Source organism: Dicentrarchus labrax, unplaced genomic scaffold, assembly GCF_905237075.1.
Source record: "Dicentrarchus labrax unplaced genomic scaffold, dlabrax2021, whole genome shotgun sequence".
NCBI classification, from domain to species: Eukaryota; Metazoa; Chordata; class Actinopteri; family Moronidae; genus Dicentrarchus; species Dicentrarchus labrax.
Window position 1 is genome coordinate 32740593 of NW_026136719.1, and position 18256 is coordinate 32758848.

At 39.5% G+C, this 18256-nt stretch overlaps 1 protein-coding gene across 3 annotated transcripts in view; it reads left to right on the plus strand.

Moving 5' to 3' along the window:
• arnt2 (aryl-hydrocarbon receptor nuclear translocator 2) overlaps nt 1-18256 on the plus strand; it is a 77460-nt gene that overhangs the window by 41628 nt on the left and 17576 nt on the right. For all 3 annotated transcript variants that reach the window (XM_051380001.1, XM_051380000.1, XM_051380002.1), the window contains 4 exons: nt 2399-2475; nt 3538-3672; nt 5724-5798; nt 9197-9348. In XM_051380001.1, coding sequence (XP_051235961.1) covers nt 2399-2475; nt 3538-3672; nt 5724-5798; nt 9197-9348 — 439 coding nt within the window. The remainder of the gene's footprint in view (nt 1-2398; nt 2476-3537; nt 3673-5723; nt 5799-9196; nt 9349-18256) is intronic.

Here is an 18256-nt window from a genome sequence, read left to right on the forward strand (position 1 = left end):
ATTAATGAGACATTAATGTGGACGGGGAGAGGAGGAGTCCCCCAGCAGTCTAAGCCTATAGCAGCATAACTAAGGGATGGTTCAAGACTCACCTGAGCTGTCAGTGAGCCACACTGTTACACTGGCTGACATGTTCGTTCATTACCATTAACACACACACTGTAGTTTATTTTGTCACACATTAATTGAGATCACATATCACTAGAGCACTAAATGTGGATTAATCCATCGCTGAAAATAGTCCCACACAAGCGCATAATTTCCTCCTGTTTGGGTTACAACCAGCTGAGTCTTTTGTATTTATTTATTTAAACTGTGTGTCTTTGAGCTGCTGTTAAATATTTATGTCTTCAGTAGGAACCAATGGGCTTGGGGTTGAGAATCCCAGACAGGGTAGGGAATTCCTAAAGTATTAAAAGATAGACTAATGCATTGTTGGTTTAGGTCTTCAGGGGAGTTGTTGACAATAAGACAAAACTAGAACAATACAGACCTACTGTATTAGCTGAGACCTCCATGCATGATTCGTCCAAATCTTAGAAAAACTTATTGATTAGGACTGATAGATTTCACTCTCAGATATCTTTTTAGCTGTTATATACTGTGTACTAATGTAAGGAAACTCTCATACCGTGTACCAGTATAACTGGAGTGGATCTAAGGCACACCAGTTGTAAGAATCCCCAAGGCCTTGGACGTACTCTCTGACTGCAACAGAAACACACACACACACTCAAGTGGGGTGATGGAACTGGACAGCCTCAAGTAAAAGAAGACTAAATCGCCTCACATAACTTTGAGCTCATGCTGGAATATTTCCAGGTATAACACAAACACACATACACCATGTGTGTTTTGAAATTATTGACACATGTTTCACTTCCTTGTACTAAAAATACCCCTTTGGAATGTTCTGGACACAATACTGCTGGCGAAGGGTCATCAGGCAAGACACACGCACACACTCATAAATCGCAGATGGATAAGGGAGAGACACGAGCTGCAGACACACATACGTTGCGCACTAAGGCACCCGTACAGCTGCTGCTGACTGAACTGTGCTAGAGGAGAGGAATGTAGCCATGAATGAGGACAGAGTCATGGTTTTGTTTTTATGTGGCGGCTCCTCTCTTTCAGCCCTATGGGGAATCGCCATTGTTAACTGGTGAGGAATTTCAGCAAAATAGATGTAGCTGCTCTGTGAGTAAACGTGATTACAGACCGTCTATATATTTTTATAGACTGTTCCCTGAGGCCTTTGGAGGGGCTGTGGATGCTCTTTGGTTTCTCTAGGATCATCCATGTTTTTGAGGGTCACTGTAAAATCCTTATATTCTGGGTTTAAGGTCCAGTGTGTAACATTGATGAGGATCTAGAATTGGAATATAATATTCATAGATATGTTATCGTTAGAATGAGCCGTTTTTCTCTACGGAGGGAGCGGGTCCTCTTCTACAGAGTCCTCCATGTGTACTAGCTAGCATAATCAATCAAGAATTGCATTTAATAATCATAGAACAGTTATATTAGTAAAAAAAAATTACTAATTAAATACAATTTCACGTTGTTTTCATAGGTACTCAAGATAATAATAGATATTCATTAATGGCCTGGAATGTAAACATCTTGGTCCTCTGATGAACAGTGTATGGTCTCAGACATTGAAGTGTGTTTAACTTTCAGTTTTTTTCTAAAGTTGATGTTGAAGCAGCTGATAACTGAACAGCTTCTTCCCCATTTCTGAGACATTGTTAAAAAGTCAAGGAAAAATAGAAAATTCTGTACACTAGCATTCAGATGCTCACATATCGTAGGGAGACGCCACCACAATCAAACTTCCCAAATTTGTGTATACCTTTGAATATTATATTCAATTTTTGCCAATATATCCTCCTAAATGTTACACACTGGACCTTTAAATAAAAGCAATCATATTCCAATATCACAATGTGAGAAATGTGATTTAATGTAAACCCATCCAGCTAGTTGAAAATGCAGTCAGTGACACGATGTCTGGAAGTGTACAATGCTGCTGCTACTGTGAGTGAAACTTACTGAGATACATTATGTTTGATGGTAGAAGTTGGAATTGATTTGTCTGCATGTATCTGTTTTCCCCCTCCCTCTTGTACTGAATTATTTGTATTAGACTGAGGGAGAGCAGGTTTGAATATATTTTTTGAATGATTCTGGTATTGTGGCTAAAATCCATCTTGCGTCGTGGAGGCTTAATGGTAAATACATGCTTTATAAATCATTGTAGAGGAGCGGTGGCCATGTCAGCCAGTAGATTACCTCTCACTGCTGCACAGTTCAGGTAGCAAATGGAAAAGTAAGTGGTTACACTTTATGAGAAATGTCTGTTAAATGTCTCTGTCTCTGACACTCTTTCCCTCAGGTATGACTATACCAGATGAAGACACAGAGGCGGGTCAGACTGGAAAATACTGCCTAGTGGCCATCGGAAGACTGCAGGTGCCCCACTTTGATTTCACAATAAAACACTAAACCTTTAGTATCAAAGTGTCCATATTAAACCAGCATCATTCGCTTCTCATCTGTCCCTCTGTCAGAGAGTATGTTTTAAACAATCAACACATTTTTGCTAAATATACTGCATCCATCTCAGCCTCTGAGGAAAGGGGCAATAATTGGACAAGCTGTGAATTTAGTCATATTTTACACACAACTCAAGTGGAGGAGTGGATTTGCTGCAGGAGTGGGTTGAGGGGTTTTCAATTTGATTGGTTATTTTTTTATGGAAACTTGTCACTGTTGGTATCAATCATAACTGACAGAAATTCAAGCTCGCCATAGTGTTTGTTACTGAAAAGATTTTGGAAAAGCGCTTTGAGTGGTCGGAAGACTAGAAAGGCGTTATACAAGTACAAGTACAGGTCCATTTACCATTTACCGTTTACACTAATTGGATAATTCCAACGGGCACAGCTGCATTGCGTTCCAGATGCAACATGGCCGCTGAAACTGATCGCTGCCGTTCTAAACAACCAGCAGCAGTGAGTTTCATTGGCGCTCCAGAAGCAACTAACTACACCAACATGCCCAGTGGAATGGAGGAAATGTACTTATATTTATTAATTATGGACCATTACTTATTCACTCATTGAATTACTGTCACTTTGATTTCCTCATTTAAAGACACATTTCTTTACATCCTATTTGTATTTTCATTTATTTATTTTATCAATAGATTTGTTTTTATTCATTTCCTTTTCATTTCCCTCATTCTTGATGGGTAAACACTATTATTATCTGAACCACAGCAGCAAAAATCTATCATCGATGCTATGGTTTCCACTATCACTTAATCAGAAATGTTTCTGAAACAGCTCGCAGCTTCAGTGAGTTGACACTGTGTCACTATTGATAGTCGCAGACCAAGTACGGATACTTTTTTATACTTTTTTCAAAAATCCTCGAAATTTCGGTTACAATTTCCCAAACTTTTGGATGGAAACACAGCTATTAATATAGTATTATTTGTACCTCATCTCTCCTTGTCTTAAATACCCTCAGGTGACCAGCTCTCCAGTCTCTATGGATATGAACGGCCTGTCGGTGCCCACAGAGTTCCTGTCACGTCACAACTCGGATGGTGTCATCACTTTTGTCGACCCGCGCTGCATCAACGTCATTGGTTATCAGCCTCAGGTCAGTGGGGGATTCATAATTCATGGTGTCATCATCTGTTTTTAAGTTTCATTTGAGGGTAATTTACATTGTCCTCACATGTTCATATCCACAGTAAACTGTCAGGAATGATCTTTCGTGGGGTTTTGATTAAAGCTGCAGTAGGTAACTTTTATGAAAACAACTTTTTTGTCATATCTGCTGAAACTTTCACTATATCCTGACATTAGAACATGATACAGATAATCTGTGAAAATCAGGTTCCTCTGGCTCCTCCTAGTGCTCCTAATGACATTTGTAAGAATCCACCAGGCCTGAACGAAAACAACCAATGAAAGCCAACCTGATCCGATTATCTGTCTCATGTTCTACTGTCAGGAGGATATAGTGAAAGTTTATTTTTTATAAAAGTTACTACTGCAGCTTTAAGTTTTGTCCTTGTTCTATTTTAAAGTGGTATCTCATCTTTTTAGTTCAACAGCAAAGAGAACCATGCCTTCACCTGAAACAGGCTTATATTAGAGTATATTATAAATTCCTTATAATTATAAGTTTCCTCATTCTGATGAATATTTGATCCAATGTAAGTATGAAGCTTCACTGTTTCTCCATTTTTTGTTGTCTTGATAAATTCAGTGCAATGGATATTTCCACACACTAATTCCATCAGTATAACAACAGAGTCAAGTCATACTCAGATTTCTCTCATTCAAACAGAACAACATCTTTCATTCACTAATACAAAACTAGGCGCTTAAACTTTGAAACTTCTTGGATTGCTGCTAACACCTGTGAAACTCAACACTTCCTGCATATTTGTTTCACATTAAAAGCCTTCCAGTTACTCAAAGGCATAATCCCTCCCCTTCCTGGTAGGCTTGTGAAACATCTACAGGAAGTGTTGCGTTTCAATGGCGGTAACTTAGGAACGATCAAAAGAACGTCAAAATGGAATTAATTTGTTGTATTTTTGTGAAAGAAATGTGAGAGCAGCAGAGCAGTGAGTATGTTTCCTACCTGGCTTTCATTAGCAACCAACCTTTACTTGTTCTATAACTAAAGGCAGATATTACGCTTATATTAGTGTGATCAGACTAGTTCCAAAATATATCACTGTTTAGACCAAACATAAAAGAAATATGCAAAAAATGTGTCCAGTTCCACAACATGACCACCTGCCAGTTGTCAGAGGCTTCATGTGTGAATTACAAACACTTGTTTTCAATGACTTTGACCCCCTAACTTTAAGATAATTCACTGGCTCTGTTGCAGTACCCCAGTCACGCTATGGTCCCAGATGAACTCCTCATGTTCCACACGAGGAGCAAATTCCATGACTCCGCAGTACTTTGCATTATCAGCTATGCACACGAGTTAGTGTGTTGACAGTGGAAATAAGCAGACCAAGATGAAAAACAATTGTTGCCTGCACTGGTATGTCAAACACATTCCTGTGGCCAGTCAGCTTGTGCCTTTGTTGACCGGTTTCTCCCATTACTCAACAAGACACCTCGGAAACAGAGTCATGCTGTTATATTATCATTCATAACAAACACGTCCTGTTTGGAGGAGAAACTTGTTATTTTCCTGCAGAGCATTTTTTTTCTTTTACTGCAACACATTTATCTTTCTTCTAAAATTAGATATCTGGCATTTCATTTATTATCACCTGCAATGAAACATCCACAATTACCTCTCACCTTTAAGGAAACCTGCATTTAATATCTGAGTTTATCTGAGATGAAAACAGAAATACTGAGTTGGAACTCAGTTGTTGGTTAATTAACCACAAAATAGTATTCAGAGCAACGCAGCATCATCTGTGATCTCCATTAGTTTGTTTAGTGTATACTCTGACTGTGCCAGCCTTTGCTTTTACTAACAACTACTACTACTGTCTCTTCCGATATGTAGATGTAAGATCTGTTTTTGACTACCGGTTTATTTAATAGACAAAAACAATCTGTGGACATTGTAATCCTACTGTAGGATGCATTATGGAATATGATATATGTTTTTTTGTGTTGTTTGGTCAAACAAACTGGTTAACCTACTGTTATACTGTCCTGTAGGACCTGCTGGGGAAAGATATCCTGGAGTTCTGCCATCCTGAGGACCAGAGTCACCTGAGAGAAAGTTTCCAACAGGTAAGACGGGACTGTAGCTGTTAACTGGACCGAAAGGCTCCCTTTTTTTGAGTCAGGTACAAAAAGCAACAGCTAGGTCATAGAGTTAAAGTTTAAGAGATGGGAAAAAATTAATAATTATAAAAATTATAAAGCAAAATTAATGTACACAAATGATGTGCAAAGCCAGTAAATGAGTTAGTACAACTCTATATAACACAAAAACCAGAGTTACAATTGCGTTTTTTTAGTCCCAACCTAACATGCCAGGGCCCACCTGGAGAACAATGTATGTAGCCCTGGGCCCTGAATCTTAGTTTAAAAGACTCTATGAATAATGTTTACACTATTGTAAGAGGATTTTATCAGTATTAAATTACACCAGTAAATATCACTCCTAATGGGGACAATGGTACTTAAAGAACTACTGTCTGCTATATTGACCTTCAGCCTGCTCTTGTTCAGTGTTATAAGAGAAAGTGTTTGCTCACATATTTATGTCCAAAGAGCTGTCATCACAATGCTTTTCAATAAGCTCCAATTGCATCTGCTCCTTCCACATCAACAGAGGCTCTGAGAACAGGTTAATGTCCTTCTCAAAGGCTGCAAAATCTTGAGTGCTGGTTCAATTCTGTAAACAGTGAAGGTCCGTGGAGTTACTGTCACTGATTGGCCTTCAAAGTCAAAGTTTCACAACAAATAATGCCATGTTGCATATATTTGCAACAAAAGCCCGTCTTTTCTTTGCAAGCTTTTGATCAGTGTGGAGGGAGGTCTGCCAACCACTGAGGGTTGCGCAGTTCAACATTGCTGTGACCTTTTTCTTTTAATTTTATAACACAGAGAATAGACCCGCTCCACAACTGTCCCATGTCTGAACCTGCACACAGCTAAATGTTAGATTGCGTCAGTTTCCAGCAAGAAAGCCGAAACCCCCGACGATTAAGTGCTCTTGATCTGATGAGATCAATGAAGGTTAAATAAATCTGTAAAGGCATATCTAATCTTAATCTTAATCTTAATCTTAGTCCTGTGACTGGTATTCCCATATGGTTATAGTGATTCAGTGTAGAAACTGCATTTTTACATAGTCAGCAGGCCACATTAAAGCTCTGTCACCTCCTCTCTTGAACTTGGAGTGGGGCACAACCAGGAACCCTTGACCTGATGACCTGGAAGGTCTGAAAGACCCGTGTAGGATTAACAGCTCACTCATATATGGAGGAGCAAGAGCCACATTGTGTAACACCTTAAAATAATTAGAAGGATTTTAAATGTAATCATACATTTAACGGAAAGCCAGTGTAGCAAAGCCAGCACTGGGGTAATATTATGCTATGCTTTTTGTTAGCGCTTACAGGTTCAAACTAATCTGATAAAGTGAAGCACTGAAATGCTGACTAAACCTGTGAACTAAGAGAATAGCCTTCAACACCACCTTCACTAAACTGCCCACTGTTGTGCTATTAGGCTGTGTGGGAGGAAGAAAGCAAAATGACAGACTTCATTGTCAGCTATATTAAGTCTAGACTGCACAACGCAGATTTATTATATGGTACATTAGAATGCTAAGAGGGACCTTTAAAGTGTTTGGATAGTCATAAAAAAGACTAGATACCATATTAGATTAGATTTAGATACATTTAAGATGTAGAGATCATTAAATCAAACCCAGGTCAAACCCAGAAGCACCAGGAATGTTTTCCTTCTCTGCTCACTGTGGAAACTTCTGGCTCTCATCCAGCTCTCTCTCTCACACACACACACACACACACACACACAATCCATCAGCACTTTAGTTGTTCAAGTATATATATAAGTGGCTCGTCTCTTAGCAGACGTGCTACCTACTTTAGTTTGACTGACAGGAGTACTGGCAGGCTGAATGATTAGGTTCACTGATTATGCTTTTTGCATATGTCTGCAAGTATTTAGCCCTCTTAATCACCAATATAGTTCATTCTGATTATAAATGGGTCAGCTGCAATTGTCTAACATGTTACATAACCTTGTGTAATACTCACAACTTGATTAGGTTATTTAAATGGATATATAGATAATATAATACATCTATTTTATTTGATCTGGTTTATTTAATCAAGGTAGTTGTTTAATTTCATCTGGCAAACTTAGTAAAATTGGTTTATGGACATTTGTTTATTTTATTCACTTCATTTTTTTATTTTGTTATAATGTTTTGTTCTATATTATTTTATCTGTTATTTTTATTGTTATTAATATTTGATTTTGTATCCCTTATCAATTTTATTTGTTTACTTTATCTTGTCATCCTGATCTATTTTATCTAGTATGTGGTCTGGCTTTTATTTAACTGTTTCCTTTTAAATCTATTTTAATTGTAACAAATTTCATCTTTGTTTAATTTATTTTATCTAGTTTTTATTTCACTCTGTTACCATCTACACTTGTTCTGTCTTGATATCGGCTCGTCAGTGGTCTTTGAACCACTTTGAACTGAACTGGCATGAATGAAAGGTGCTGTACAAATACAGTTTGAATGATTGGTTATGTATTCAGAGAAACCCCAGAATCTTCTCTATTTATTAGGGCTGTGTATTGGCAAGAATCTGGTGATATGATACGTATCACGATACAGGGTTTACGATTCAATATATTGTGATTTCTTTATTTATTTTTAGATCTAATTTTAGAAAAAATGTGATAGTATAAAGAACACACTAACATATAAATATAAGATTTCTACCATATAAAAACAATTTGTCAGCAAAACAGCATCATTCTGACCGTATTGTCGTAGCTGAACTCAACCAGAACAACATTTTCCTTCCCTCCTCATCCCTTCTGTCTGTCTGTGTGAAGCATCCTCAGCAGTTTATTTCAGTCATTTTAGATATGTTTCACATTGGGAAGAACGTTCATTACTCAGACTGACAGTCAGTGAAGTGAACCGGGAACCGGGAGCACAGTATTGGGACCAGCATCCTGCCACAGAGGGTACATGACACAGCAGAAAATGATATGATAGCTCTACCCAGAACTTAGAAACCACAGTTATCATAATGTCTTCAAATAGCTGCTAATTACACTCTTTAAGATTCTCCCTCCACCCAGATGAAACTGGCTTTTGTGACAAGTTGAAAATGAAAATGGATTTAATGGGTCCCCACTTTGTTCTTGGCTCAGTGAAGACCGCTCAGCTAAAAAAGTTTAATTTAGACTTGATTACATCATGGCTAATTGAATGTTTCACTCTCAGGTGAACACGCTGGATATTGTCAACTACAGATCTGAAGAAGCCTGGATTAGGAAGAAAAATACATAAAGCTGTTGCCACATTAGTTTCAATATCTGCTACTCTTTCCTCCTCCGGGCCCAGCTGGATAATTAAGACGTATTAGAAACAGCAACGTTGATCAGTGGTTCTCCTCCCTCTGCAGGTGGTGAAGTTGAAGGGTCAGGTTCTGTCGGTAATGTATCGCTTCCGAATGAAGAACAGGGAGTGGATGCTGATCCGAACCAGCAGCTTCACCTTCCAGAACCCATACTCTGATGAGATAGAGTACATCATCTGCACCAACACCAATGTCAAGTAGGTTCTTACTCACACACACACACACACATACACACACACCATTTTAAATCAAGCACCAAATGGTGAGGTCAGCCGCTGATGCTGGATGGCGAGGCTTTGCTCGCAGTTGCCGCCCCAGTTCTTTCCAAAAGTGTTGTATGTGCTTGAGGTCAGGCTCTGTGCAGGCCAGTCATGTTCTTTCACAGCAAACTGGGGAAAACATTCTTTACAGGCCTGGCTATGTGCCCTGGGGCATCAAACAGTAAAGGGCCTTCTCAAAGCTGCTGCCACTAAGTTGGAAGCTCATTGTTGTCTAAAATATCAGCATATGCTGTAGCATTTCAATTTCCCTTAGTGGAACTGAGACCCAAACACAGCCAGACGAAAAGTACACAAAATAAGACCAGGGTTTCCACCAACATTTTGTGGCATATTGTATTTTTTTATTTAGTCTTATTCTTGGAAGTGTAGACATATTTTTTCTGTAATGCTCATGGTGTGGTGTGATCTCCATCATTATGTGTAAAGACCACTTTTCGTGCACGATAAAGGTTGCAAAAGATGACATTCTTTCAATAAATCAACAGCTTATCAACTTTGACAGCTTGATACAATAGCTGCAAGGCTGTCATTTCCATGTAATATTGCATGTAGATTCATCAATACTGAGGTAGCTTGTTTCTAATGAGATTTCCACTATGCAACACACATTATGTAAAATAAGAAACTGCAAAGACAGAAGATTAATCAAACCTAGAGGGTTTGATCAATTCCTTTCAATAAACGTCACTGAGATTTATTGATATCAGTAATTGAAAGGGCCACAGTGGTGGAGATAAGGTAAGACTACTCCTGAGAAGCAACTTAAGTCAACAGAGTTTAGAGGGCTTTGCTGTGATCATTTTAGAAGTGTGTGGCTCTCTATCTATAGAGTCCCCGCGGCCCTGTGTTTTCTTATTTTTCTGTGTTTGGGATGTTTCTGGTCGTCAACCTTTGGGCAGTGCGCAGGAGGTCAGGACTCTAAAAAAACATAGCGACCAACATCGCTGTCTCCGTCTGTCTCCTCTGCTCTCTGTCTGTTTCATGGATGTATATAAAAAGCTGCCGGTCCTTGTGTCTGTCAGCCTTCACACAATGTAGCTCTTTCCCGCAGGGTTGTGCGGAGATGTGGGAGTGTTTATTTCTGCTTTAGAACCTAAATGCCACAAAACAATAATAAAACAACGTTTTGTTTCTCTCATTCATCCTTGTTCCCATTTGTCATTCACTCTCTCTCTCTGAGCCAGGGAGAAGTAACAAATCCTGCTCTTTTTGCCTTTCAGGTTTATTATATACAAGATGATCACTGCTTCTTGTGAAACAATGCCGAGAAAGGCATGCGACCAGTGTTATTGTCCCTTTAACCATGCCGTGGTCATATAAAGCTTGCAGCTGGGACAGAAAGCAGGAAGGGTAGAGGGTATTGCAGGTCTAAAATATAAAGTGAACTTGCAATACCACTAGCATGACATGACCACAGTTGTGGCTATGCTGTCACTTGTTCATGATATGATATGTGTAATTCTACACACGTTGTTTTAAGTGAATGTCATTCTCAGTAGATGTATAAATAAGTTTAACTCTAATTCAGTATATGCTTAAGGAGGAAATGAGGTTTACTGCCGTGTTTCTGCCCGAGATGTCAGTAACTCACATTTCTCACCTTGCTCTGCCTTACCTGCAGAGTCAGGAATAATATTCCCTTTAAAAGAAGCAGGGTGAGTCCCCAGACAGTTCAAGGCAGCAGGGATAATATTTACCTACTTTTATTGATTCCCATGTTGTTAACAAGGTGTTAACTGAAAGGTGTGGAGTCTCTCTGCCCTGCTGAGCTGCTTCTTGTTTGTCCTTGGTGAGTCTTGTACCTTGTTGGATAGTGGAGATCAGGCCGCACAGCCCAGCTCTGAAATACAAGTATATGCACAGGGCAGCAGACAACTTCACTACTTCAAGAACAGAGGATCTTTATCTCAGTATTACGGGAAAAAGTAGTCACTGTATTGTGACATGGGATGAGCAATAGTGAGGAAATCAAACATCACAATTTTTGGTGTTCTGAAAAGATATTTAAACAAGACCAATTATAAAATGATATGTAAAATGATTAGCCAATTGATGAATTGTTAGTCACTGGTGGATCAACACAATTATTCATTATTTAATTAAGGATTAATTAATCAATCAAAAATGCCAAACATCTATTGGTTCCTGCCTCTCATTTTCTGCTCTTTTTGTTCATCAGTTAACTTTTTTTTTTTTTTGTCTGTTTTATTAATGCAATTATGTTTTCATCTCCTGTTGGCAGAGAGTTAAAACCCAAACATATTACTGTCTGTCTGCACATTGGGTAACAACTATGAGTCACTTATAATTAGCTGTGAGGTTCCTGTATAGCCAGTGGCATGCAGAGGTGTTTGGCAGTAGGGGGCAGTGGTGTCACTGTTGAGTCAGTCGACTGTTAGGGAAGGGAACTGTGCATACATTGAGTGAATGGACACAGCCATTCCTGTGGGCACTGATCAACATGGATTCAGAGGCTGATTTCTCAGTCAGTGGACTTCAGTCTTCACCATGTCCTGTTCCTCCTGTGTCAGGGCTCCAGACTAACTTTTTGCATTGGTTGCACTGGTGCTCAAAACTTTTTTTTTTCAAATTTTTCACTGCGTTGCCTTTAACGCCATAAGGTCACCTTTTTACTGCTCTCCATAACTTTCATATAATGTGAATGATTTTAAAACAAGAACAAGGTGTAGAGAAATGCTTGTCTTTATTTGAAGCACAATTATATAGGAAAAGAAAAAGAAAGTGTTTAAAGTGCTTCACTGAACTGAAATTGAACATTTCAAACTCAAACATTTCAAGTAAAATAATTATTAATGATAATAATAATGATTACCACTACCTGCCGCTAAAAATGCAGCTGGGAGACACACAACACGGCATATCGTGTGTTTTTTAGACATGTTATGTTTTTTAAAGTTTCGATACAAAACGTTGTTGACCCGCTCATGAACGCACTATTTCCGGCCATATTCTGACCACACTCCTGACTGTACACGCAGTGCATTACGTTACGTCCTCTGTTGTACCACAGCCAGGGAAATTGTTTCAGCCAGTCCTGTCTGAAGGAATATATTTTTGCCTTTTTAATTTGTTTCTCGGAGCCGGATGCAGTCCGGGCTCTATCCCAGCCTCAGTTGTCTCCTCCTCTGGTTCCGAGTCTGATGCTGTCACCGAAGGACCGGGGCTTGGTATCTCACCAGGGACCGATGGCTCCGTGTCTTAACTGGATGGACTCTCAGTAGTGGGGATGGATGGGATTATAGTAGTAGGGCTGGTTGTAGGTTTGGATTTCTTAATAAAAAAACGTTCAATATTTCTGCCTCTCTTCATTTTCCCTCGTTTTGTTGCGTTTATTTTATTTTTCCGTTTCAGTTAATCAGCTACTCTCACGCTCAGGTCGCGCGTAATTTTTAAACACACGCAACTTAGCGCGGTGAACAGGACCACAGCCAATCAGAGGCAAAGACCCGCCAGAGCTCTGTCTCTTATTGGTTTAGAACACGATATGATCCTACCATGAGTGTGTGAGTTCAGTCACAGGAGAGAACAGAGAGATGATGCGCTTGCGAAATAAACTGTTATGTTTTCACCCGGGCAGCGGCAGGTGCACCAGTGCGACCTAGAAAAATGATTAGTCGCACTCTTAACAATTTTGGTCGCACTCTGGAGCCCTGTGTGTGTGCTCTCAGCTATCCTATTAGCTATATTATTGGATTAGCGATGTAAACATACAGCTAATAGCTTTTGGTACATGTGTACTACAGACATGAATCACTGCCAGCAGCATCTTCAGGCTGAAGTGGCAGTATTAACAGAAAATGTGTTAGATTTATGAGGTCACTATAAAAAAATGGATCTCATCTATCAGAACACCACAAAGTTCAGAAGCAGATGGCTTTCCCCAGTTCCTCACCGCATGATGAATACCTGTGTGTCGCCTCTGTGTGTACATGTGTATGTACACATGTTGCGTACATACACATGTATAAGGGAGTAGGCAACTCCCTTATACCGTTGAGCTCGTACATTAATGAGCTGTCTGTTGAATGTGCGCAAGAGCCGCTCAGTATGCGCAGTGAGCATCTGTGTGTACTCAGGTGGTTCATATTTGGAAAGCGCTCATGTGAGTGATGCACGCCAAACTCATACATCACAGAACTACTCTGATTTAGTTCCATGAGTTCAGTGGATACAGATTTGGTGAGTGCGTTTTATTACTCTTATTTACGCTTCCTCATGTCCTCGCTCGAAAGGAATATATGATTGCATACAATTAAATGCTGATTAACATTAACACCGGGAATATTACTGCTAATAATCGGCTAGTACAATTTATATATTTAAATGAATGCTGTAATGTTTTTAAATTGTTCTTACATAAGGGGTCCTGAGGGGTCCTTAAGACCTACGCTGTGGACCAAAGAGGTCTCTTCCTTGCGTCTCTCTGTCATGCCTTCGCTGGGAAGACCTAAGAAGCAAGGAGAGAAAGAGTCACTAGCATAATGAAAATCACCCAGTGACAATTTTACGTGATAAATAGTGCTATAAATGCATTTGCTAAAGCAGTAATGATATTGGCAATGAGGTATGAATAAAGGAGTTATATGTTGTCTGTAAATTGTCTTCAAGATAAACTCTCAGAGTCGTGATCAATTCTTTTAAACTATTCTTCCCAGCTTAAGAAGCATAATAGTTTCTTTATGAATATGTCTGAGAAGTGACAATATAATTGGCAAACTGTGTGATGTTTCATCACATCTGCTGTGATAAATACAGTTATAATATCTTGTTTTGCATTTTCCTAAATTGCAATGGAATTTTTCAGACCCTCTATGTGGTCTTCTCAGTAAGAAATTTTGTCATTTATCTGCAGTGTTTTTCTTATTTTGATTGTTTAATTGATTTTAAATTCAAATGAATTCACTACAGGCCCAGAGAGAGCTTTCTGCATATCAAACCACAAAATAGTATCAGTTGTTTAATCCCTGCTGCTCTGACAGCACCTTCATTTGAGTTATATCCCTAATGCTGGCACAGTTGTCACACTGCCTTTCAGTGTATAGTTAGAGAAAAGCCTTCTAGCCTGTTAGATTTCCTCTTCTCACTTGTCTTAGTCAGAAATGGTACGATTTGGTTGCTTAATGGGACAATACAGCCAGCCCCATCAGTGAAATAGCTATTAGCTAGCTGTTGATTTAAAGCTAGGAATCAGTGGACACATCAGCAGCAGCTGATGTGTCCGGTTAACCCTAACCTCTGCAGAAGCTAATTTCCAGACGCGTTGGGCCTGTGGTGAATGTGAGCAGACTGTGGAGAATGAGTTGACAAACCTGTAATATCCTGCTGTGGCAGCATGCTCCTCTGCCCTCGCTGCTTTTGTCAAATCACATCTATCTACATGCTGGATGAACTGAGAATGCGTGGTCATGAGTGTACACACAAAATTACTTTTTGTGCCGCTCTGTGGTGCATTTAGGACGAATGAGTCTTGCAATGAAAGTACAACAGACATCTACGTTGTCATGGAACATTTTTAATTACATTTTAGTCTGTGCTGTGGCCAAATTAATGTTACAGTTAAAGGAAAACTGCAGTCAGTTCGGAAAGCAGAAAGATTGGCTGTGGTGAGACCATCCAAGCGAACTAACAAGGAGTGTCTTTTAAACAATGACCACCTATGGCTGACCACCATTTGTGAGCAAGTTCTGTCCTGTATGGTGAAAAAAAATCCTGGAAAACAATTTCTTAAAAAGAGTGGGAACCCTTAGTAGTCATTGTTTTTATACATATATGTATATATATAAATATTTGCAGCAAGGTCATATATAGGAAAACTGTTGCTGCACACGAATGGCCTCTATAAATAAATCATCATAATAGGAGCATACACTGAGCAGATTTCAAATCATCATCACAAATTGTTCTTAAACTTTCACAGCTGTGTAGCTTTTGTTGTCTTTTACACCTCAGTGGCATCATGTATTTATGCATCAGAAGTGCTCATAACGGTTTGTTGAAATTGTTGTAGTTTCTTCCTGGAAGCATAGCTTAATGCAGGTTAAAGCAGGGGAGTCCAGAGTGAGTTATTGTTGCGAGACAGAGGTGCCTGCATGCTTCTCTTCTCTTGCTTCCCCTTCAGTTCACTCCAACAGTTTGAAGGAGGTGTCCTGTCCAGTGATATTAAGCATATTTTGGTGGATACTTCATATTTTATATGCTTCAGAAATGGTCAGAAAGATGTTTTAATTCTAGAATCATAAATTTGTAGATACATTTTTTATACATCATCATAAATTCCTGGTGCCTACTTCTGCACATAGATGAAACTAATATATCAGCAAGAATGATAGAAAAGTACAGAGTGGGGAAGCGTTCTCTCATAGAACTAAACAAATAGCCCACTTTGTGCTTTTTGATGAATAGAAAATTGAAGAGTCTGCTGTGAGAGCTCTTAAACTCCTCATGTAGACTATTTTGGTCTTGAAGTCAAGTGGTCCAAAGCTATTACAGCAGCAGGGTATCTTATTCCTGAAACCTTTCACATAAATGTACTTCCAGCCCAGTGCTTTCAGAACAGGCCAGCTATTCTAACTCAAATCCTCAGGTTTTGTGTGTGCACTCATTCTATGTCTACCTTGCGCGGTAGCTGGATTCACAAAATCACAAAATCACAAGACCAGACAACAGTCAGTCTTGCCTGACTTCAAATTATGTGTTGTGTTCAAACCATCGTGGTTCGGACCAATCAGCTTGCTTTGCGGAATTACGTGCAGCAATTGACTATTTGTTTAACAACAACAATGGCAGCTCCTAAAGAGGTTACAGAGATGCTGCTAGCATCAGTTATATCAGAACAAAGAAGAGCAAATAACTAGCTTACTGATTCTGTGATCTGATTGGATGAAGTTCACCAGATGGTTCATCCAATCAACCTGCCAAGTCAACTTCCCAGATGGTTCGGTGTTACAAACCATCTGGCGCATCAGGTTAATTCTGTGTGCCACTAACAAATGGAGCGTGAGATTGACAGGTGGATCAGTACAGGCTTGGTAATGCAGGCATTGTCTGCTGTGGTATAGAGGGAGGTGAGCATGAAGTGGAAGCTCTCAATTAACAAGTTGATCTACCTTTCAACCCAGACCTGTGGTCATGGCCAGAAGAATGAGATTATGGACACTAGTAGCAGAAAAGGTTAGGGTTAGAGTTTAACTCACAGGATGTCTGGGCTCAGAACACTCCACACAAAGTGCTTTTCAGACTGTTTTTAAGTGTGAAAACCCCTCCCCTACACCTTTCCTATGGGCTGCATCCAACTATTTTTGCAAGTTTTTTACACCAACAGTCCAACAAGCATGGCCACCTTATGCTTTGATCAGCAAGGTATGAGGAGGTGTGTAAGTAGACAAGGTTTAAACAAACTCTATTTTGTTTCTCATTCTTCACACAACTACTTTTTACTGTCACTTGTCATGTGTACAACAGAGTTCAACTCCATGTGTGCTGAAAATGTGTGCCATTATTCCCATTTATATGATAAATCAACTCTAACTATAAAGGCTGGGATTTCACTCAGTTGCTGTTCAGAACAGGTATAAATACTTCTGCCTTTAGACATGGTCAGACAACACTTTGTACCACCCAGTTCATTTGAAGCTTGCCTCTGCCTTTAGGGACAGGATAAGGAGCTCAGACATCCAGACAGAGCTCAGAGTAGCTGCGTCTTCATATTGACAGGAACCAGTTGAGTTGGTTCAGGTATCAGATTAGGATGCCTCCCTGTGGAGGTATTCCAGATACATTTAACTGAGAGGAGACCCAGGATCTGACTCAGAACATGCTGGAGGGTTTACATATCCCATCTGGTTGAGGAATGTCTTCGGATCCCAGAGAAGGACACAGCAAAATGAAGGTCACCTTGGTTACTTTATAGTACATAGTCTGTTGCCCTTACAACCTGGACTCAAACAAACGGCACAGAGTGGATTGATGGACTAACAAATAGATCCAATGCAATTGTGGAGCACATTGTAATGCACAGCTACTAACCATCTATGGCCTAAGACCCTGGTCAGAAATTGTGTTTGCAGGTTTTTGCTTGTCATTGGGTTTATATAAAGGTTCAATACTAGATACAAATCTAGCTGCATCTATATCTAAGGGCAATTTTTTGTATGCTATTATATGCCAAGTGAAAGTAATTGTAGGGCTGGGCGATATGGCTTAAAAATAAAATCTCAGATTTTTTTCACACCAAACCCGATTTACGATTTGAATCGATTTTTTTGTAGACTGTTTTTTAGCGGGTGTTTGTGGGCTGTGGTCTTGTATATCTCGCAGAGAGCAACATTTCTCCCACTCGGCTGCATGCCTCTGCTTGAGGTGCTGGAATAAATTGGTCGTACTGCTACCTTTGGTTGCAACAGCTTTCAAACAAACTTTGCAGTGGGTCGTGGTTTGTTGGCCACAAAACCAAACCTGTTCCAAACAACCGACAACACTGTGCCTTTTTTGGGGACGAGCTCATCCTGGCTTGCCATGTTGTGTTTATCTGTGGAGAGGCAGGGGGAGGGGTCAGCGCACTCTGACCTACGGGAGCCCAAAGGGAGCGCCGGTGTTGTGGATGTTCAAGAGAAAACCGATTTTAACTAAAAATAAATCATGTTTAACTACAAATTCGAATTAATCGATAAAATCGATTTATCGCCCAGCCCTAAGTAATTGTATAAAATTGACTTTGCTATTGTGTTTAACCTGACACAAAAGTGCTGTGCAGATATACTCGCTGTCATTAGCAAATCCACTAATAGAGACACTTCCCTTCAGA